Here is a 22,964-nt window from a genome sequence, read left to right on the forward strand (position 1 = left end):
AAGTCCGAACAGTGCTTTTTGTCGAGACCAGTTTGAACTGATACTTGTGTGTGCTGATTTCATGTGATGGCTTCAATCACTTATCACACTACCTTGTATTTAACTCTCATTAACACGTCTTTTTCACATCATAAAGTGCCAAGGGTATGGTGACCGATCCCTCTGTTTTTAATGAGTGAAAGATTATAGTGATGGATGAACAGAAAATCGAGTAAGGACATGAAACAGAAGGAGACGGTTAAGTCTTTCTAGTTTTCAGGAACACATAATTACACTTCAAACTGGCAGAAAAATATGGTTTGGGGGTTGGAAGCAAAAAAACATGGTCTTTGAACACTGAAAACTCAGTTCACAAATAAGGAGATCCAACACAGCTTTATTGGAAACACATCATTGACAATAAAACTAACAGACACACACTGTCTGTAGTGTGTGTGTGCTGTGATGTGTAGGTGGCATACACACGAGTGTGCAGATGTATGTATCTGTGCATGAATGTAGAGGTCAGCAAGCTGTCCACTCTGCTATTGCTTTCCTTCTACTGCCTTGAGAACTGGACGCTTACCATTTCACCTAAGCCAACTGGCTGGCATGCTCTCCCAGGACCTGCCCATCTCTGTTCCCCAGTGCTTGGGTTACAGGCATGCACAGCCATGCCCAGATTTTGTTTTTTGTTTTCTTTTACACAGGTGCTGGGGATTTGAACACTGTTCCTCTTTCCCACTGAACCATCTCCCTAATCCTAACAACATTCTTAACAAGATGCATCACAGAATAAGATAGATTAGAAACCTTTATCCTTATCCTGGTCGGTATTTATAAGAGAGGAGGTGATACTTGCCTTTCTAGGGCTGTCATTTATCCTGAGGCAAACTGACATAGTTCAAATTTATCAGAGACAAATCATTCGAATCTGCTGCAGTGTCATCCACAGCAGAGAGGAGTTTTATTCTTACTCACTGTGATACCAATTTGCCTGTTTAACAAGTTCTACCAAATTAAGGAGGAAGGGACTGATGTCCCTCCAGATGGAACTTCTTGCTGTGTCTAATGGTGGCAAGGTTGACTAAGGAATGAGAGCCCCCGTGTGACTGACCTTACTAGGTGACAACATTTACCTTCTGCAACCTTGCTCTGTTCTTCTTATCTTCAGCCTGAATTTCTAGAACCCAAGACTTGAAAGCAGGTAAAACCTGAGTGAGTTTTCTGCCTTCATATTTGACCTCCTTTTGGAATTCAGCTTCTTCCTGCTCCTTCCCCTCAACTCACCTAGGTTGCCTAGTGGTGGCAAGGTTAACTAGGCAATGCGTATCAACCAGGTATCTCCAGTGCTCAGTGTCTACTTTTCTAGTTTTACCCAAGCTTTCTATGATGAGTAAGACAGACCAGGTCTGAGTTTTCTTCTACTTCTCCTCCTCCTCCTTCTTAACTTTCATTGCAGAAGTGAAGCTACAACCATTGTCAAAATATTGGGTTCCCACCTCCACAAAGTGTATTCCTCTTTACCTAGATGTTGTCAAATCAGTTTTCAAAGGTTAATTACATATTTGGCTACACAGCACTGATTTGCTCATGCCCTGGCAACTCCTCAAATCCAGCCGTGGGTGGGATTCCCTCCTCTTTCCCCACCTCTTCTTTCATTCTCCACTTCTCTGTCAATGTTACTGTCATTTCCTGGTGACTAGACACAGAGCCCCAGTGACACTTTAACTGGTTTGTCTTCATATACCCCAATGCTACACCCAGTTCTCTCTATTCTTTTCTCTAGGTAAATGCTTTTCCCACCTGTCATTTCCTTTTCTTGCCCAATGCCAAATTCGGATCCTTATCTCAAGCCTGGGTCACTGTAGGTCCCCATTGATAGTCTTTCTAGGTTTCCAGAGTATCCTAATCTTTGCTGTAGACATTCTGTAGGTCAATTTTTGTCTTTCCAAATTCTTAAGAGTCGTTTTTCTATGCCACAAATACAACGCTGTTAAATTCCTATAATTAGGGGTTGGAGATTTAGCTCAGTGGTAGAGCACTTGCCTAGCAAGCACAAGGCCCTGGGTTCCGTCCCCAGCTCCGGAAAAAAAAGAAAAAAAAAACAACCAAATTCCTATAATTGGCATTTGAAGTCACCTGTAGCCTGGCCTCTCTTCTCTCCTCTGAGGACATGTTCTCAGAGATCTATTTGAAATCCCAGAAATACCTTTGATTCTGTCTCCTGCTTCCGTCAGAAATTTTCCTCCTCAGAAGTGCATAGTACAAAAAAGGTGTCCATAATGTTGATTTTGGAGTCAGAAGCACCCTGTTCAAAACTTTGTCCTCTGATTAGAAGTTGTGTCATCTTAAGATAGCTCTGTGCTTCTGCTTCCTTATCAAGAAACAGTGAGAACACTTTGCTCATGCCAGTGTTTTAAGCAGTAAATGAAAGAATGCCAGGTTCACAGTGTACAACTGATCTTAGTAGCAAGTCTGCATGTCAAGCAGCTGGAATCCCAGATTTCTTTTCTAGTGAAGACAAAGTCCAACTGCCAATATGACCAGAAGGATATCTTAAATACCTGAAGCCTTGGGCTGCCTGGAAAGGAAGAACCCACAACCATGTGTATATCTCCCATACACAGATAAGAGGGAACCAGTGGGGCTGCCATCCTCACAGCTGGCCAATTGATAGACATAAATGTATCCATGGCCAAAGATGTGTATTGCCACAGACTCATATATCTTGCAATGAGTCACCATCTCTCCTTCCCAAAACTCAGTCCTTGTATTCCCTGCTCCTCACAAGGGCATTCTAGTATGTTCTGAGTCAGGCAAGCCCACCCTTCCTGCCTTGCTGTCCAACAAGTCATGAGGCCTGTTGCTTCACTACACATCACTGACTGGTGTGGAGGAGGCAGGTCCTCAGTGAGATCATCTATTTGTAAACAGTGCAATCAAAGATGGAATCACAGAATCTCAGAACCTGAAGTGGGAGGCAGAAGAGGACTGTCCTTCCAACCACCCCCATCATAGGACGTCATCTAGTCTCAACTTTAAACAGCATGGATACATCAGTGGTGCATTTCTAACTCTGCCTCTGAGCAAATACTTTAGCAGATGGCTGCTGGGCAGGTCCCACACAGAGCTCAGCAATCAAGCTGCAATTTTCTAAGAGCTTGGGTGTGTCCATAGAAGCCCAAGTGTCCCTTCTTTCAGGCAGTGGTGGTTTCCGGGATTGCAGTAGAGTAGATTCAATGGCACTGAGTGGATTCCACAGACTTAGATGCCTGCAGATCTCAGTTTAAGTCTTAACCCCTGCCATTCCCCATCAGAGGCCTAGGACACTAACTGACTGTGAAACTTGGCACAGATTACCCAGAGTCTCTGAATCCCAACCAACTCACACTTTAAAAAGTAGGGCAATTAAAACCTGTTTCTGAGATTATTAAAATTAAATGAATATATATGCATACGTTCTATGCTATACCTTGTGTCTGGAACAAAATTAATATTCAACAAATGTTAGCTATTTTGTGCTATTATGTTTTACCACTATTATACAATCTCTTTTGAACCTAAAAGACATCAGGCTAAGGGGTCTTATCTAACCTGAACATAAACTCTATGCTTACAAAGGCTCCAACTGTCACAGTCAGGGGAAACCTGTGGTTCCTGATCATACCTCAGCTGCATGAATAGATCAAACCTAAAAGAGGGTGAGTTTCAGTCTCCTGGTAAGCACAGAAAATGTTCTCATCCAGCAAGCAAAAGTCAATGGTCTTCCAGCAGGAAAAAAAAAATGAGGAAGGGCTGGAGAGATGGCTCAGCGGTTAAGAGCACCTGACTGCTCTTCCAGAGGTCATGAGTTCAATTCCCAGCAACCACATGGTGGCTCACAACCATCTGTAAAGAGATCCGATGCCCTCTTCTGGTGTATCTGAAGACAGCTACAGTGTACTTATATATAATAAATAAATAAATCTTAAAAAAAAAATGAGGAAAGGATAGGAAAAGGCGGAAGGAGTAGAGAAGAAGGGAGGAAGGGAAAAGATGAACAAAGAAAAAGAATGTTCAGCAAACTGAATTCAAATTCCTGAACTTGCCATTTCAAACCAGACTCCCTCGTGGCCTAGGGCGGGGGCGGAGCTTCCTCAGGGAGGAACTCCAGTTTCCTGACCACCTAGAGCAGACCAAGCTAAGCAACGCAATTAGCAAGATGATCTCCTGGATCTTGCAGGCATATCGAAGTGACTCTATCTAAGCTTAACATCAGTTTCCCTCTGTAAAATGGATGCGGCAGCAGCCACCTCAGAGAATCAAAACACAAAGTAGATGGGACTGCCAACCCCAAATCCTTAGAACTCACAGAGTTGAAGTGTTCTCCTTCAGGCGTGAGTCTTTGAGGGGTAGTATAAAGGGCAATAAAATAAGAAAAATGAAGGCACGGATGAAGGAATAAATAGGGAAAGAAGCGTTCATAGGAGGTAGAAGCTTTATTATGATGTCTCCAGGCAACAATCAAATCAGTAGCCTGTTTTGAACACTACTGTGCACACCTCCTGCCCATAGCATGGTCTAAGGTCCCACCCCTGACTTTTGTATTCCCTGGGAGGAAAATCAACTTTAGAGGACAGGTCTAAGAACAGAGTGAGGTTTCTGAACATCAAAGTGCAGTTAGCTTAAGGGAGAACCAAACTCCTAGTCCGGTCCTGCCTGTTTCTACTATGGAGGACAGGGTGAGAGCAGCAGAGCTGTTCGCGAGCAGCTCGGTGGGCTCTCAGCAGCCACCAGAACAGCAGCCTGAGCTCTGATTGTTGCAGGAGCGTTGAGACCTTTGGCTTCCTCCGCAGCAGCAGCAGCCGCCAGTGCGCTGACGGCGGCGTCTCCTGGGAAAGCAGCAGCAGCCGGTGGAACTGGAGCCACAGCAGCCAGAGTCACCACCACAACCGCCCCCGCAGCCTCTGCAGCATCCGCCATCACAACAAGATGAGGAGGACGTAGGGGCCGGAGTCGGGGCGGAGCAAGGGGCGGAGCTCTGGGAAGACCCTTTGGAAAAGCCTTTGGCGCCCTGCTGAGACATCTCGGCGTTTGTCAAGACGAATCTGAAAGAAAGACAACCTTTTTTAAAAATCCCGCCTTTTCTTCCTGTCGTGGAACACAGAGCTTTGGGCGTTTGGCTTACAGAAAAGTCTGTCTGACTTGGGGCAAGAGGGCTATGAGAAAGAAAGAAAAAACAGGGAGGGAGAGGGGAAAAGAAACAAACTCAAACAGGTGCTTCCAGTGGCAGAGGCACAAAGCAGGAAACAATATAAAAAGGATCGATGCAGTTTCCCTGACTGACATAAGGACCATCCAAGGTCTCTATGGTGGAAAGTAAAGAGCATACGACTACGATTTATCTGCATGACTCAATTAAAAATCTCTTGGCTTCAGCCCTTTCCCAACTGTATTTTGACCACACAGCCTTACAAGTGGTAATTTCAGTTGTATTGTATAAGCATCACCTCGGTCAGAAAACACAAAGACTATTTTTGTCCCTCTGTCTTGGGTACAGAGAATCCAAAAACACAAAAGCATATTCTGCACACCCTTTCTTGCCTGTCCTCCACATTATAAGGGAAAGGCATCTGTCATAGCAGAGAACGGGAATAACTTAACCAAGGTACCTAAGACCTGGTTACTCAAGCTCTTCTCAGACTGGAAAACCTTTCAAAGGTCAGGGCCATGCCAGGCCTTTGCATCTTCATATGCAACACAAAAGGCTGGCTCACTAGAAACCGGGTTCCAAGCCCATCTTCCCAACAGCTACATTCTGGTGGCTTCCTCCCTCCTCCTTTCTGTCTTCCATTCTTCCCAGCCTCCTCTCCGAGACCCTGCTTAGATACTTACTAGACTTTGGCTCCACAGGAAGATCCACTCAGTTCTCCAACTGGAACTTGACACCTGCTAGGCAGAAGACTGAACAATGTATGGCCAGAGAAGCTTTTATAAGATTCCAGCAAGTCCAGGTACTTGGGAGGAGCCCATTTCTCAACAGACATGCTCAGCTGACACTTGCATCCCAGAGGCATTCATCACTCAGATAGCACTGTAGGTGGTGCACGTGGACAACCAAGTCACTTCACAGAGGTGCCAGGATTGCTGTGGTGTGTTTACTTTTCAAACCGGACACTGTTCATAGCTGGGAGGGCTGTATGTGAGCTCAGAAAAGGCCTGGAAGGTCAAATGAGGAGAGGTCTGAGGTTCTCTCTTAAACACTGTACACACAAATACACAGGCACAAACAGCTGGGGCAAAGGGAGAACACCTGTACTGTTCCACTTTCTCACACACTTATTCAAGTACAGCTATCTCCTTATCATTTATTGTCTTATTTGCATCTCTATAGCCCTTGATTCTTGTCTTTGCATAGCAGGCTGCAGGCTATGTGATGAACCCTCTGGGTTTGGTCCAGATGCTTGTAGAGACTGAAGACAATGGTTGGGATGGGAATCCCAACAGTGGTTTCTTCCTATCACCATTGACAGGAGGAATAATGCAGACAAGGTTAAGAGACCAATAACACCAAAAACACCAAAAGAAGTCACTTTATCATATTTCCATAATGTAATCCTAATGGATCTCAGACAAAAATGGGTGAGATGTCCGTGCCTATTGGAAAATAGGAAGCTGGCTAGCCTCGGAGCTCCTGTTTCTGATACCACCTTCCTTAAGGATAGATTGACCCTAGGACTACTGACAAATAGGAAAAAGACAAAACAGCACAAAATGAAAAGGATAAAATAAAAGAGCAAAGAAGAGGGGAAAATAAAAGGGAAAATGCCTCGAAAGTTCCCACAGTAACTGTTGCGTTTTAACTAGCTGATTTATAAAACTGGAGGAAACTTTGGAGGTCAACTGCCTCTGAACTGCCTTTCAATCATCAGAACTACCTGGTCATACCAACCATGAGTATGAGACATAAGAGAATCTAAGACTAAGAATTCAGGGATTAAGAGTGAGATAGGTTTTGGGGTGCATTGCTGGGTGTGGCATGAGGAAACAGACAAGGAAGTACAAGTCATAGAAGATACCCGTTTCATTTGCCATGGCTTTAGATCCTGATTTACAGGTTGCCTACTGTAGCAGAGCACCTGGCAAGAAGAGGTCAGATTTTCCAAGAAGAAAGATCAAAGTCAGAAAAGAGAAGGAAGTGATGAAGTAATAAGGTCGATGCGGGCTCTCCTCTAGAACATTATGCAAAAGGTAAAGAAAGGGGTTGGGGATTTGGCTCAGTGGTAGAGCACTTGCCTAGCAACTGCAAAGCCCTGGGTTCGGTCCCCAGCTCCGAGAAAAAAAAAAAAGGTAAAGAAAATCAGAGATAGGAATCAGTATAACGAGGTCAAGTAGATACTCACTGTGTGGACCTCTTACACCAACTTTATGCATCACTGTTAACTCTTACCAACTGAGGAGCTAGCTGCTTATTTTGCATAAAAAAGCTGACTCTTCTTATCTCTTTGATCGTAAATAGTTTTAGTCCATCCCAATCCCCAACATGAACACCCAAACTCAGTGACTTAAGTTCTCTTGATTCTATTACACATACACATGCACACACACACACACACACACACACACACACACAAAGAGAGAGAGAGAGAGAGAGAGAGAGAGAGAGAGAGAGAGAGAGAGAAGCGCACGCACAAGCTACTACCACTACCATCAGATGGGGGTAATTGTTGGCTGAGAGTGTGTCTTTATCCTCTATTCAAATCCAAACCTAAAATTCAGGGTTCCAAGAAAAATGGATTATAATACTTCACACCTGTCTCCTCAGCTTACCTCTCTAGAAATGCCCCACACTCAGCTCTCCTGGCTAGCCTGCGGACAATCATCAGACAGCAGGGTGTCCATTCACTAGAACCCACAATGTGCACTCCAGGTGATCTTCTCTGTGATTAAGAGATAAACTTGTCTGGGCTCAACTTATCCTTTATCCCCCTGTGCAAGTTGGTATAAGGGACACAGTTCTCAGACCTGATTCTTTTCTTCAACCTTAAAGTTCCAAATTCAGAGTACTAAGTTTTAAGTGGATTTGGTGCCAAAATATGCACTTTACATAAAGAAAGGGACTATGGCTGGTGTGGAGGGAGGGAGTTGGAAGAGGTAAACAAAGCCACATTGCGAGGCCATGATGTCAGGAATCAAAAGCTTTATTATTGCCCAGAAACAAGCTTCAAAGCTGAAACTCTTTTCAAACAGTAAGTTGTGTCAGAAAAATAACAAAGCCAATGAATCTCAGAGCTGAGATCTCAGTACCTCACGGTAGATGAGCTTTAGGGAGATGAAGAAGGGCATACATAGAGTTCTAGAAGTATTTCTGCAGGAAACCCAGAGAAGAGGGGGACCCTCTGCTGGCAGGTCTTCGGCCAATGCTACTTTCCATGTTCTTCATCTCCAGGTCAGCAGCAACCTCCAGAGCAGCAGCTAGAGCCTCCAGACTGCTGATGGCTGCTGCTGCCACCACTGCTGCCACCGCTGCTGCCACAGCAGCCACTACTGCTGCCACCACTGCTACCACCACTGCTACCACAGCAACTGCTGCCACCGCTGCTGCCACCGCTGCTGCCACAGCAGCTGCTGCCACCGCTGCTGCCACAGCAGCTGCTGCCACTGCTGCTGCCACCGCTGCTGCCACAGCAGCTGCTGCCACCGCTGCTGCCACCGCTGCTGCCACAGCAGCTGCTGCCACCACTGCTACAGCATCCAGAGCTGTGACGTCGGCGACGGAGAGAGAATCGGGGCTTGTGGTGGCTCAGGCAGCAGCTGCCACCCCCAGAGCTGCAGCAGCCCCCAGAACTGGAGCCACAGCAGCCCCCAGAACCCAGGCTACAGCAAGAAGAAGGAGGGCACTTTGGGATCTTGCATTTGGGAGGGGGCTGGCACTGTTGCTGGCTCTGCTGGCACGACATCTCAAAAGGAACTGGATAAAAATGAAAATAACACAAAAAATATAAGTTCAATAAGCTCAAATGTTGCTTTGAAGACTGAACTATGAATTTACAATATGTTATCTCTACAATAATTAGAAGTTTGGAAACGCAATCCCCTAAATTCATTTCAAGAATAAAAAATACAAATAATCCCAGTATAGGCACTTCTTCCTTTCAATTAAATTACTGTAAGGTCAAAAAGATACTAGTACAATCATCCATTACCTTTCCCTTTCAAAAAGACCCTTCCCTCCTAACCCTCTTCCCCCCTTGTTCATCTTCAAAATTATCCTCAGTTCCATCCACAGTCTCTTCTGTCCAGAAAACCAGCCATAGAGTCTCTCTGGTCTGGGAGATGTTCTACCTGCCTCAGGCACAGGAGTAGATCACTCAGCAAGTAATGGAGTGAGGTGCTATGAGAATCGTCTGCCTTTTATACGGTTCTGCTCTGACCTGAGATTCCCCATGTGTGGGATACTGATAACATCTTTCATGAGGGATATGTATGACTCCCTCCCTTTACATCCCAAAGATCTAATTCCTCCCTCTAAAAGCATCTGAGGTATTAATGCACAAAAAAGGCCTCTGAGAATTGCAAACCTGCAGGATGGTGGTGGAACATTGCACACTACATATAGCTCTTGTCTGTCAATCTCACAAACAGCTCTGCTATGCTCCCTATTTCCTGAGCTGAGCCAGTTCAGCTCTAGAGCTCAGAGGATAAAGATAACATCTGTTTGTTCTTCAGAATAGAAAATAGAGGATATTAAATGGCCCTTTTACAATATGGACAAGAAGCCAAAATAAAACCCCTGGCTTTGAGCTAAAGTGGCTCTTTTCATTCTTAGGTGGTGCCATAACCTTGACCATGAATGCTGGATATTCTACTGATGTTATTTCATGCAGGTCTAATGGAGATGATAGAGGTGGTTGGGATTCAGCCCATGAGCATTTGGCACTAATAGATTCCTTCAAGTGGCCAGAAATCATTGAAGGCCCTGTTTCTACATATGGTCCTAAAGAATAGACCTCCGGCTGGCCAAACATAGAAGGACCATGTGTATACAGAGGGTGAAATGAGAGGAGAAAATTTAGCTGAAGTTGCCAGAAGTGGAGCTTCAGCTGTAATCATCCCAAAGGAAAAAGCTGAGAGATCCTTTTTTCATAGATGACCTGAGGTAATGATGTTTCTCCCAATGCTGGGGAAAGAGGGCTGGGGGACTGTGCAAGGAGCAAATATTTTGAGCACCTATGATGGAATACAAAGCATATTTTCCCTACAAAGAATGTTCCATGGATAGATTAAATACCCTGGGAAGTCGCCAACATTGATTGAGCTTGGAGAATGGTCAATAAGTAGACAGTTCATAATGAAAGGTTTAAGGAAAGAACTGGAGATGGGGAGGGCAGCAGTGTCTGGGGGCCATTCCTGGGTGGATGGACTGTAGTGGGAAGCTCCATGCACAGTCATAACCCACATTCCAGGGCCAGTTTTCAGCTTTGCTCCCTCCACCCATACATTCTCAAGCAACTTGCTTAATTGTCTCTGTAAAATCAGGCTAATAACAGTCCCCAGATCAGTAAGTAAGGCACTATGGATAAAGATCTCAGAGCAGAGCTAGACCTGTGAATATAAAATGCAACTTTAAAAAGAATCTGCCTGGACGTGCTGATGTGCCAAATGACACCCATCAATACACATAATCTTTGTGTTTTTAAGTATCAGCTTAAAAATATAAAAACTTAGGGAAAGCTATGGAATTTCAGGAGTAATCAAATCACTATAGATCCCATCTCTGCTATATGTGTATCCTAAAACTATGTGAGACGAGGAAAGAATGTTTACCTCAAAAGGCCATTTGCAGATTGAGCTAATCGTCATTACACCCCTGGGATAATGCCTAGCACATAACACAACCGCTGATGTCACATGTATTCTCTGATAACAAACAATTAAGAGTGTTTACGTGTGATTGGTGAATGAGGGTATACAGACACCATTCTCATGAAAATAATGTCACTTGTAACCCCATCCTCAAATATTTCACTATTTTCCTCCCTTTAATTTTTACTACGTATCAGTTGTTTTTTGCAGGTGCAGCAAACGTTATTGATGGCATTCAAGAGAGTAGGGAGGGCTCCCGAGGCCCCTCCTGTTATTATGGGGATCTGGGATGGAAACTGTGAGGGAGATGCTCAGTGTGGGGGCTGAGTTGAGACAGGGACTCCTCAGCAACTGAGGGCCTCTCTCTTGCTCTCAGTTTCCTTGCTGGGCTGAGGTGCGTGGTCCAGGGTTTCTTACTCCTTGGAGGCCATGTAGGCCATGAAGTCCACCACCCTGTTGCTGTAGCTGCATTCATTGTCATACCAGGAAATGAGTTTTACAAAGTTGTCATCGAGAGCAATGCCAGCCCCAGCATCAAAGGAGGAAGAGTGGGAGCTGCTGTTGAAGTCACAGGAGACAACCTGGTCCTCGGTATAGCCCAGGATGCCCTTTAGTGGGCCTTCAGATGCCTGCTTCACCACCTTTTTGATGTCATTCAGGTGGCAAATCAGATCCACAACTGATATATTGGGGGTAGGATTACGGAATCCCATGCCAGTGAGCTTCCCATTCAGCCTTGCCCACAGCCTTGGCAGCACCAGTGGATGCAAGGATGCTGTTCTGGGCTGCCCCACAGCCATCATGCCACAGATTTCCAGAGGAGCCATCCACAATCTTCTGAGTGGCAGTGATGGCATGAACTGTGGTCATGAGCCTTTCCATGATGCCAAAGTTGTCATGGATGACCTTGGCAAGGGGCTAAGCAGTCGGTAGTTGAGTTGTCATATTTCTTGTGGTTCACACCCATCCCAGACATGGGAGCACTGGCCAAAGGGGCAGAAATGATGACCTTTTTGGCCCCACCTTTCAAGTGGGCCCTAGCCTTGTCCCTGGTGTTGAAGATGCCAGTAGACTCCACGACATACTCAGCACCAGCGTCAGTCTCCCCATTTGATGTTAGCAGGATCTCACTCCTGGAAGATGGTGACGAACTTCCTGTTGATGACAAGCTTCCCATTCTCAGTCTTGACTGAGCTGTTGATTTTGCCATGGGTAGAGTCATACTAGAACATGTAGACCATGAAATTGAGGCCAATGAAGGGGTCGTTGATGGCAACAATCTCCACTTTGCCCGATGCAGAGAAGGCAGCCCTGGTAACCAGGTGCCCAATATAGCCAAATCTGTTCACACTGACCTTCACCATCTTGCCTATGGGGGAACTGCACAGGAAGATGCAGCTCTCTCTGGAACAGGGAGGAGCAAAGAGTCCTATCTATCAGTTTTAGTGATCTCGGTTTTGCATCAGCTCTTCGTAATTGTCATCAGCTTATTTATGTAAGGGGTTTTCCTATTAAATTTTCTTTTTCAAAAAACAGATTTATGTATTTATTTATTATTTATAGCGTTCTACCTGCATGTATAATTGCACACAAGAAGACAGCATCATATCCCATTACAGATGGTTGTGAGCCACCGTGTGCTTGGAATTAAACTCAGGACCTTTGGAGGAGCAGCCAGTGCTCTTAACATCTGAGCCATCTTTCTAGCTCCCTTAAAATTTCAATCAAGATTTTAATGGGAACAGTCCCCTTGTACTCCACTTGAAGGGTGAAAGCCAGAAGATCATTTCATAGACAACATGTCCATATGGCAGGAGGCATTAAGACCTTAGACAGGTTCCATGTTTGAGTCGAGGCTCCTCAGTTAGCATCAGTGTTACCTTGAAGAAATTATTTTAGCCCTCACACTCACTAGCCTCATTTTCAAAATGAAGAAATAAATACCATTTATTTCCCTGGGTCATTGACAGAGTGACTAACATTCATAAACCTCTTAGAATAGTACCTAGCATATATAAGAAGTACTTGATATGTATTTTTTAAAATGATACCTGACACCATTTTACTTATGAAGTTCATAACACAGGGTACAGGTTGGACTTAAAGACTATGGGGGGTGGGGGGTGAAATGCTCTTTCAGTTGCTAGATCCCAGCAAGAGCCAACCTCTCTTGCTGAGAAGTATAAGAGGATGCAGAATTTCTGGAAAAAGAAACTCAATAAAAGCTAAAGGGATCATATGTTTAATATGTGAGTATGATAAAGTATAAAAGAAACAATGCCCATCTGCTTACAATTGTTTGGATGTGCATCTGTCCACGTGACTTCACAGGTAAAGGCTTTGTGTTTAGAAATCTCTGAGAGACCTAAGTTGTTGCTTTGTAAGCCGTAGAGGCTCACTTTTCATTTCTTCATCAGGTTGGATTTGCCACTTGGAAAAGAGCACAGATACCTCCAAAAAAATCTAAACTAAGGCTTTTTTTCAACAGTCTATGTACAGTTCATGGAATGATAGAATATCTGGGAAGGATGCTGACTGTCATTCATAGATGGCAGTTCCCAACCCTAGAGGCCACAGCATTCTCCAAGAGCTCACTGGGTGGTTCCCATGCAAATCAGGCCAGAAGATCATTGGTTTAGACCAAATACATCTGTTTTAGACAAGAAAACTGAGACTGGAAAGAGGCTTTTAGTGACTCAAATAAGGTTAAAGGTGGAGTTGGACTTCAAACCCTCACCAACCATCTCTCCATCATAGCACTCTGCCTCTCAGATGAATTTAATTTCTTACTGTGATTTTTTTTTCTAACAAGAGTTACTTTGTAAATCTGTAGGCTCTCCAGCTGAAGTTTGGACACATCTGGGGAAAAGGGTATATTTCCATAGAATGTGTACAGACATTTCCTTTGAATCACTACTGAATCAATGCAACATGAGATACATAGCATTTACACTCTATGTGGTATTTTAAGCAATATAGATGTAATTTTAAGTATGTTGTAGGAAGTACATAGGTTGATGCAAATAATTTTCCTTGTATATAAGAGACTTGGACATAATGGGAAGGGAGGTAAAGCGGGATTCACAGGAAATCTAGGACTAATCCCTGGGAATGCCTGGAATTTGCTTACTAAGCATGCCTACTGAAGTTGGAGGGAAAATCATAATCATGGCCTGAATGGCACTTCTTCAAAATTCATTGTTACCTCTACTCCCCTCAACAACTACAAATGAAGTCTCTGTCTGAAAAGGATTGTCAGACATCACCAGGGAGGGGCTATGGGCAGACCCCAAGAAACCTTCCTGGGGCAACATCACTATGATAACTCTCCTGTGGCCTAGAAGTTTAGCCTTGTCCACACCAGACTTATCACTGCATCTAACTCACAGACACTGATGACATCAATGAGATTCAAACATGTAGGAAAACTGGAAGAAGTAGAAGTGCAATCTGGACATCTGAGCATGAGGTTGAGAGACCTTTGATGGTGAACAAAACTAGACAACCCCATCATATCATATGAACACTTCCATTCTTGTACAGATCCCGAGGGTAGTCCTTGAAACTCTGTCCTCTGGCTTTCCTTTCTCTGTCCCTCTCTACCAATCCGGCTCTGGAAACTGGTCCTAGGGAACAGGGGCTTGGCACAGTGTTATTCTCATCCTCCACATGCTGATCCAGGATTGAACATTTAAAGATCACATACACACATACCCTTTTTGGACAGCATTTCTCTGTGCCATCCTGAAACTTGCTCTGTAGACCAGGCAAGCCTTGAACTCAAAGAGATCCACCTGACTCTGACTTCCAAGTTCTGGGATTAAAGATGTGGGCCACCACAGCCTGGCTTGTTTGTGTTATTTTTAGTACTCATGATTGCCTTGGTATAGTCTCTGGTAGTCAGTGATGCCCATCCCCATTCCTCAAACTTGTGAATGATTTTTTTTACCTTATACAGTAAAATGGACTTGGCATGTTTGACTGGGTCTTGAGATGGGAAGACCTTCTTGTATTACAGAGGTGGGTCCAATGTCATCATGAGTGTTCCTCTAAGAAGCAGGCAAAAGGATGAGAGCCAGAAAAAGAAGATATGACAAGGGAAGCGGTTGTTGAAATGAGGCATTTTTAAAATGGAGGAAGGGTTCATAGGCTCAAGAGTTTGGATTACCTCTAGAAGCTGGAAAACACAAACAGCTTTCTTCTTCCTACAACTAAAGGGTGTGCTGGGGGAGAAAGCTTCTAAAATTTCAGTGCTATGAATCTGAAAACCCCATTTTCTTCCTTCTTAGACACTGTTGTCTCCAAGAATAGAATATTTAAAAGACATAGTCAAAAGCAGGAACACTCAAGGTGTATGCATGAATGCTTTCTGAGAAAAACCTACTTCCCGGGATTGAGGCAGCTCAGTCTGGCAATGTATACCTGGTCCTTGATCTTTCAGATGCTCATAGCCAGCTGTGATGTTATCTCCCTCACGAGGAACATTTTCACAGCTGGAGCCTAAGGCAGGAATGCACCAGGATCCTCTAGAATGAGTAACTGGAGAAAGGAGGATCCCTCCTCTTGGAGAATAAATAAATACATTGAGTAAAAATAGCCAGTGAGGCTCCTAGGAGCTCATGCACTGAGGCATCTTGTCTTTCCAGCCTGGGGTGAAGTGGCACGCTCAGGTGCAGTGGGGAGGGGCTAGCTGCACAGGGGCCAAGCACACTGAGGCAGCTGCAAAGGCTCCACTGTCCAGCAGGTGACACTTCCTCTGAGGAGCTTATCTGACTCTCACAACTGCACAAAGCTGTGTGTCCTTCTTTGCCACTGTTGGAGAAACTATTCTAGCAGAGATATTTTTTTAAAATATATAGTTGTCTAAATTCATCTGAGAACCCACAGAAAGCCAGGACTTGGGTAGGAAGGAAGGAAGTAGGATGGTACTCTCCATCCACCATCACCCAGTAGGAGTCCTAACAGTCAGCATCCGAATGGAGAGTTCCCACAGAACTATAATAGGAATAGACTCTGATGTGTAGGGAACAAAACCCAGGCAATGTGAATTTAGACAAGTGGTGTATACAGTGAGTTACAATAGTACACTGGCTATATCATTTTAGCCTTTAGAGAAGTTAATATAGTATATAAATTTGTACTAATGGAGCGACATCAACATGCCAACAGCAATTCTTTCTGAGTGGGAAGTGACAAACATTTTATTTATTTGTTTCTTTGTTTTTCCATACATGTATTTTCTAATCATACTTTATTTAGTTAGTTAGTTGACTTGTTTATAATTTTCTTTACTTATTGTTTAAGTTACCATAGAGACACTATACAGACCAAAATAGTTAGAAAAGTCCCCACCAGAATGACATTTTGGATTCTACCTCATTTTTATGTTGAGTTTTCTTTTAGCACCAGGCAATATGCTTGTCATTGGAAATACAAGGATGGGATTCTTTCTTACAGTCATGTCTCTGAGAGTCAGAACCCCTATCCCTACCTATCTAGTGTATTATCCTTCTGTTGAGTACCCAGAATACAGAGCTAAAATATAGCACATGCCCTAAGAATACCTGCTGAGTGCAACCATGCTGCAGGAAGAAACCATGCTTAAGGGTGGTGTGGGAGGACCAAGAATAGCAGTGTTGGTACCACAGTCAGGATAACTCATGTAGCCTGGCCCTGAGCTCCAACTGGGGACTAAGAATACTGGTTTCAACTCTTTGTATGTCAAGTCACTGCCAAATAATACCAGGGACGTATTGTTGATTTAATTAAAGTGTTGGCTCCAATAATGAGAAAAGTTAGCTCTCAACCTCAACCCATGGAAAGATATCATCTTCCCCTTGGAGATCTCAAAGCTCAATTGACTATGTTCATACTCCAAAGGTTAAAGATATTTAATTTGACTTTATACACCTGAAGCTTAGCTCTAGAGCACAATGCAGACAAAGTAAAGGGAAGGAAGGGAAAGGGGGAAAAAGGAAAGAAAAGGAAGATGGAAGGAGGTTAGAAAACAACAGACAGAATGGGAGGGACAAGTAGCTTTTGCATTGTGCTCCTTTCTATTTCAGGTAAGGGAGAGTCTGTTGATTTTAAACAGTGAGCCAAAGTGACTCTTGCTTGATACAAAAAAAATAAAAAATAAAAATAAAAGCCCAGAGATTCTCGAACCAGGACTCATAATTGCAGTTGGAGCTGCTCTTTCCTCATCACTTTTCCTTCGATGTTGGATGCTACGTGCCCACCAGGTTCACTCCAGCTCAAGGCTGAACCTGTCCTGCCATGCCAGAACTTCAGTGGCCTGACCAGCCATGCTTCTGCCTCTAGAGCACAAGCAAAGTGTGGCTGAGTCATGTTTCAGGCATGTGGACAATTTCACAGATGCCTGAAGGCTCTGAGTTAATGACGAAATGACCAAGAATTTCCTGCTGCCTTTGTGCCAATCCTTTCCATAAAAATCCAGTATAGTTATCTGAGAACTGACTCCATCCTAGGTTTGCAGACACACACACACACACACACACACACACACACACACACATACACACACTCATGTAAGCACTTGCCTCAGTATTCACAAATCCTCTTGCTTCCTTTAATGTCTTCCTATGTCATCCCCTTGATGCCATGTGACTATATCCTCTCTCCTCCCATGTCCCCATCATTTGCCCTACCCTCTGATGACATCAGCCTTTCCACTGACTCTCAGTTGAATTGAGTGGGCATGCTGTTTAGCACTGAAAGGCTCCAACTTCATGCTACACCCCCAGGCTTCCTCAATTCTAATATGGTCAATAATGTAGGCAGTTAAAAAATGTTAGAAAAGGCATGCTATGGTTGGAGAAAACTGCTCACAACAGTCATAGTGTATAATACTAACAGTGCCTCCTTGAAAGCTGCCTCAACTCTATCAGTTAAGATCTTAACATGGCTTAGGAGCCATCTTGCCTTCTCCTTGTTCATCACCCCCACATCTAATGAAGCACATGGATTTCTTCCTTCCAACTACTCCCTCTTTCCTACAGATACTTCCCATCTTTCTAACAGATGAAGAGTCGGAGCTACTTAAAACTTTAACGACTCCCATACTATTTCCAAAGGAAAATAAAAATCAAATTCCCCCCAAAGTACCCAACTTCTTAATAACTTAACATTATCTAACAATTTATGTTCCCTGTATCATGTTGTGGCATGACCACATTTTTGCCATCCCTGAATGTGCCCAGATGTATCTTCCCCTTAGGGATAGCCTTACTTTCTTAATGTGCTTTTCAGATTCCTGCCAAGGACTGTGTCTAAGACAGACCCCAGCTACTCCTACTGCAGAGTGAGCCATAGAGTAATGACTGTCATACTATATGCTTGCCAGCCTTTGCTGATGAATTCGGAGTCTGCCCAGCTCAGGGTGGTAGGGTTCTTCCTTCCACATGGCTTAGCACATCATTAAAACTCCAAGGAGACCTTCTGAAAGTCTGACCCCGGCTTCTCTAAGGACAGGTGCCTCAGCTTATTCATCACAGTATCCTCAAGGCCAGACATGGCTCAGAGCATTCAGCAAATAGTTATTGGGTGAAGAAAGAACCAGTGGAAGAATGAGAGCATGCGTCATTGTCCTAGAGGGAGGAGGGCCCACAGGGCCAGTGTGGCTGTAGCACAGCTGGTTCTGACCTTGACTCAGTCTGATTCAATTGGAAACTGTGACTGAAGTCTCAGCATGTTGTCTCGGTCTCCCAGGGATGCCTGGCAAACAACCGGTGTTTGAATTCCTAGGTAAATTAGGTGACGTCATACCCTGCTTGAGCTATTCTTAGATTTCTCAGATCACCTGGAGTCTATCAGGTATCCGGGATACCTCTTCTTATCCAAAGATTGACTGCAAGAAGTCAGGACAGGTGCTCCAGCAATAACATACCTTTATCACTGCTGCTCTTTGAAGTGACTACCTCACTGACCACATCAGGACTGAGGGAGTGTAATGGTGACGAAAAGGAACCTTGCAGTGTTCAAAGGAGTATCCATTCAACCCACTGAGTGCCAGGAAGATTTGGGGAAGTCTTATGGGAAGATTAAAACCTAATTGATTTCTGTTGCTGAATCCTCTCCCCCAACACACACACACACACACACACACACACACACACACACACACTTCAGACAGCTGCCTTAAGTGGAGAAAAAATGGATCTCCAATGTGATGGTTTAATCTCTACTATTCTGAGGAGGTTCACCTGTGGAATCTCTTTGAATGAGCTTTCTGGATGTCTGTCAGTTCCTAGCATACACTGAAACATCCTAGTGATCACAGTCTTCTGTTACAGACAGAGTTTAGATCCTGGACCAAACTTCAGGTACCAAATAGGTCTGATAGTTTTAGATTTATGATGTATTAATAAGTCCCAGAAGATACTTGGAACATAATAGAAGCTGAGTAAATATTTGCAGTAAGAAGGAAGTGGGACAGAATGAAAGAAAGGAGGTAGGAAGCTAAGTTGACTACTGTGCTTGAACTAGCTCAGATCAATCTGGCAAGAGAGAAGTTATCGGCGTGACTGGACACTATGCAGCCAATGAATGATGCAGAAGCCACCTTCTCAGACATCTGCTACCTCATACCAACCTCCAGACTCTTGGATACAAAAGCTCATTTACTTGAGCAGAAAGTTTGTTGAGTCAGAAAATGTCTTCCTATAGGCACACTTTATGGTACATAACCAGTGCCCTAAAACCTTTTGTTGCCATGTCTTCCAGATGTCTCTTCTTGGGACTTTACATGAACATCTCTTCAAAAATCATCCCTGAGACCACAGAAGGACCTTGTCTCCAAAATACCAGCCTCAAAAGCACTTTGTGCCTCAGCTACCAAGGTGCTATTTCCCGTTGGGAACCAGGATGCAGGAGACTGAATGAATTCTGTCAGGAGAGTAAAACAGGAGGACCAGTGTGGAACTACTTAACTTTAAGGTTGAAACAGTTTAACAGAGTACATGCAGTTAAATAAAATTAAATAGAGAGAAATCTATCCTTGAGTCTTGGCTCTATCCTGTCAACATTAAAACATTGAGCATCATTCATTCCTTCTTTGAACCTCAATTTATTATCAACAAATTGAATGTTTATCATATGCTATCTAATCACATGACCTCACATAGAACAATATAGGACTTGGTGAGCCATAAAGTATTATGAAAATATAAGTTAATAATAATGACAGAAAAACAACCAGCTAACAATGATGTGATAATCAACTTGTGAATGGTATTGTCCCTCACATAACCTGAAGCTCTATGTGATACCCCTGGTTCTAGAGGCCAGAGAATAGCAAATCATCTACTAGACAGAACTGACAGGTAAGACATGAGCATCAATAATACTTCTCGGCTTTGCTGGTACCTACCTAGAAGACAGTACTAAGGACTTTAAACACTTCTGACCAAAAAATAGCAATAATATCTGGAAGCTAATTTCTGTGACCCAGCCTTGATACACTCTTCTAGTGGCTGGAGAATGAATACTTTGGTCTCCCTAGCTGGTTATGCAGGCCTCCAGGAACCAGAATGTCATGTGAGACAATAAGCTGGGCTTGGGAAGTCACTTTGCCTCCCAAGACCTGTGTAACTTCATAAGGACAAGGAGGAAGTTGAAGAGATGAATTCTACAAGTCCACCACACTGGAGTGGATGTGGTAGAACTGTCTCTAAGGTCTCCCTTGGGTTCACTCCTTGGGAACCAATGGTCCATGGAACTGTGGCTAAGATCCAAACACCAGCAATGCCTTCTACCAAGTCACATCACATAAAAAAGCTGGTACTTGGAGCTGCTGTTGGCAGGCTCATGGGCTGGTTGGTTATCACTCAGTCTTCAAGAACAAAGGAAGTAGCATCAGACTGCCAGGCATTGTGTGGATCTGCAAGGCATGCATGGGAAGAACATGCAACCCCCGCCCTTAGGTGAAGGCCTTGGGTGAAGACAGGGCTTGAGTGGATAGATGCCTAAGCACACACTTATGAGAAAATGTACTGGGTGCTGTTGAAGCTCCCAAGATACCTCAGTGGTGGGGATAACAGAAAATGCTCTGTTCTCCTCTCAGAGTCCCATGCTGCCTTGCTAGGGGACAAATGCCTTCCTACCAGCAGCCTGTTTATACTTCCAACATTCTAAGCTAGGAGCTAGATTCTCAATGCTGGCATCAGATATTTAGATTACATTGGGCAAATTATTTAGCTTCTAGGACTCTTGGTTTCTCAGCCATAAAGTAGTGCTTCATTTTCTCACTAATAAACCAACTTATCTCTGAAAACAACAACTGTGCTGGGCTGGGGGACACAATTTAAGAGCACAGTAGCAAGTACAGAGATGACTGCTGATTTTCATTACTGAAGGTTCACCAGGACAAATACTGAGCAAGGACCCAACATGTGTTCAAAGTCTGTGACACTGAAGAACTTCAGGGAGGTAGGCCAGCCATGATCCCTCCTAAGGCCCTATGGACAGTCAGCTACAAGATAGATGGGAAAGTGCTCCTTAAGCCTCAAAGCACTGTATAAATAGCATCTGCCTATCTATCCTGTGTCTGTTGCCTCTCCCACATAAAACTAAAATCAGATTATGAGCAAGATAAACAGGAAAACAAGCCACCACTCAGATATCGTCATGCAACAGGTACTTCTTCATCATCCCTCCCAAAGTAAATATTATGTTACCAGACCAGGACAGGGATATTTGGAGGCTAACTACTAAGCCCCAGGTCACATAAGCTCAGGAATCAAACACAAAGGTCAAACAGGTGCCTCTCTGTTACTACCCACTAAACACTGCAGTGTTTCCTGTTAGTGTGTTCACCCCCACTCAGCTCCCCAGCTTCTGGGTGAGCTGGGGAAGAACACACTCACCTGAAAGATGCTAAGAAAAAAGAAAGTCCCCATCAGGAAAGAGTGGCTAGTAAGATGGTGAGTGGTCCTGTGCCAGAGAACCCCATATACACCTTGTCTGATGTTTGCCCTTATTTCAAAGGCCATATCTTCATGGGAGACAAGCATAGTCATGCTATGAACTAACTCCAGCTCAGCTATCCACCACAGCTGACACCAAAGGGACAGACACAGAAACCAAGGTTCAGAAAGGAAGTACATATCTAAGGAATAAACTGAAGAGTGCACAGGGCCTGTTTCTGAGCCTGCTCACATCACTGCACTGTGGAGTGGTTCCACAATGCCAAATTATCCAGACTGATGTCTGCACTTCTCAAGTTCCATGGAGTCCCCTCAACCTTTCTCTGCACTTGCAGAATCTATTACTTGTCTGTGAACCATTTGAGGCTTGTGGTTAGGCATTCTACTTCCCAATAAAGCAAAGATCTTGAGGATCTGTGGTTAGGTATCAGGAGTAGTAGTGCCAAGTAGTACCAGGACAGATGGAATAGTCCTATATGATGATGCAGTGGTCACTAAAGTAGATGGAGGAGTCTTGTACAGTGACTCAGTGACTACTGAGACAGATTTGGGCTTAGGTACCAAGAAGAGTCCTGTACAGTGAGGCAATGACTACCAAGACAGATGGAGGAGTCCTGTATGGCAATGCACTGACTACCAAGACAGATTTCTACCATGAAGAAGCTTGGGACCAGAGTCAGAGTAGAAAAGTTAGCAGAGCCTAGTAAGAGCACCAGTGGAAGGGGAAGCCCTTGGTCCTGCCAAGACTGAACCCCCAGTGAACGTGATTGTTCGGAGGAGGGTGGTAATGGGGGGAGGATGGGGAGGGGAAGCCCATATAGAAGGGGAGGGGGAGGGGCTAGGGGGATGTTGGCCTGGAAACTGGGAAGGGAAATAACAACCGAAATGTAAACAAGAAATACTCAAGTTAATAAAGATTAGAAAGAAAGAAAGAAAGAAAGAAAGAAAGAAAGAAAGAAAGAAAGGAAGGAATGAAGAAAGAAAGAAAGGAAGGAAGGAAGGAAGGAAGGAAGGAAGGAAGGAAGAAAGAAAGAAAGAAAGAAAGAAAGAAAGAAAGAAAGAAAGGAAGGAAGAAAGAAAGAAAGAGAAAAGTTAGCAGAAAGTGACAGATATGGAACCTGCATTTTCTGCATTCCTGCCCCAATAAGCCAGTCTCCCTCTTGGGGCAACAATCCTAACCCACATAGCAAACCA

General features: G+C 44.0%; 2 protein-coding genes and 1 pseudogene across 2 annotated transcripts; all 3 read right to left on the reverse strand.

Moving 5' to 3' along the window:
* Positions 1 to 4,441: 4,441 nt before the first annotated feature.
* Crct1 (cysteine-rich C-terminal 1) lies at positions 4,442 to 5,927 on the reverse strand. The gene is made up of 2 exons (NM_001416389.1): positions 5,857 to 5,927; positions 4,442 to 5,069 (listed from the first exon to the last, which is right to left on the reverse strand). The coding sequence occupies exon 2, from the start codon at positions 5,045 to 5,047 to the stop codon at positions 4,745 to 4,747; it is 303 nt and encodes a 100-aa protein (NP_001403318.1). The 5' UTR covers positions 5,048 to 5,069; positions 5,857 to 5,927; the 3' UTR covers positions 4,442 to 4,744.
* A 2,220-nt stretch (positions 5,928 to 8,147) lies between these two features.
* Lce1m (late cornified envelope 1M) lies at positions 8,148 to 9,350 on the reverse strand. Its single transcript, NM_001109500.1, has 2 exons — positions 9,307 to 9,350; positions 8,148 to 8,932 (listed from the first exon to the last, which is right to left on the reverse strand). The coding sequence occupies exon 2, from the start codon at positions 8,919 to 8,921 to the stop codon at positions 8,412 to 8,414; it is 510 nt and encodes a 169-aa protein (NP_001102970.1). The 5' UTR covers positions 8,922 to 8,932; positions 9,307 to 9,350; the 3' UTR covers positions 8,148 to 8,411.
* A 1,632-nt stretch (positions 9,351 to 10,982) lies between these two features.
* Positions 10,983 to 12,191, reverse strand: Gapdh-ps60 (Glyceraldehyde-3-phosphate dehydrogenase, pseudogene 60; annotated as a pseudogene).
* Between the last annotated feature and the right edge of the window lie 10,773 nt (positions 12,192 to 22,964).

Source organism: Rattus norvegicus, chromosome 2, assembly GCF_036323735.1.
Source record: "Rattus norvegicus strain BN/NHsdMcwi chromosome 2, GRCr8, whole genome shotgun sequence".
Taxonomy (NCBI): Eukaryota; Metazoa; Chordata; class Mammalia; order Rodentia; family Muridae; genus Rattus; species Rattus norvegicus.

Bases quoted from the DNA above. Each gene is read 5' to 3' on its own strand.
- Crct1 (NM_001416389.1), bottom strand. From the start codon at position 5,047: ATGTCTCAGCAGGGCGCCAAAGGCTTTTCCAAAGGGTCTTCCCAGAGC.
- Lce1m (NM_001109500.1), bottom strand. From the start codon at position 8,921: ATGTCGTGCCAGCAGAGCCAGCAACAGTGCCAGCCCCCTCCCAAATGC.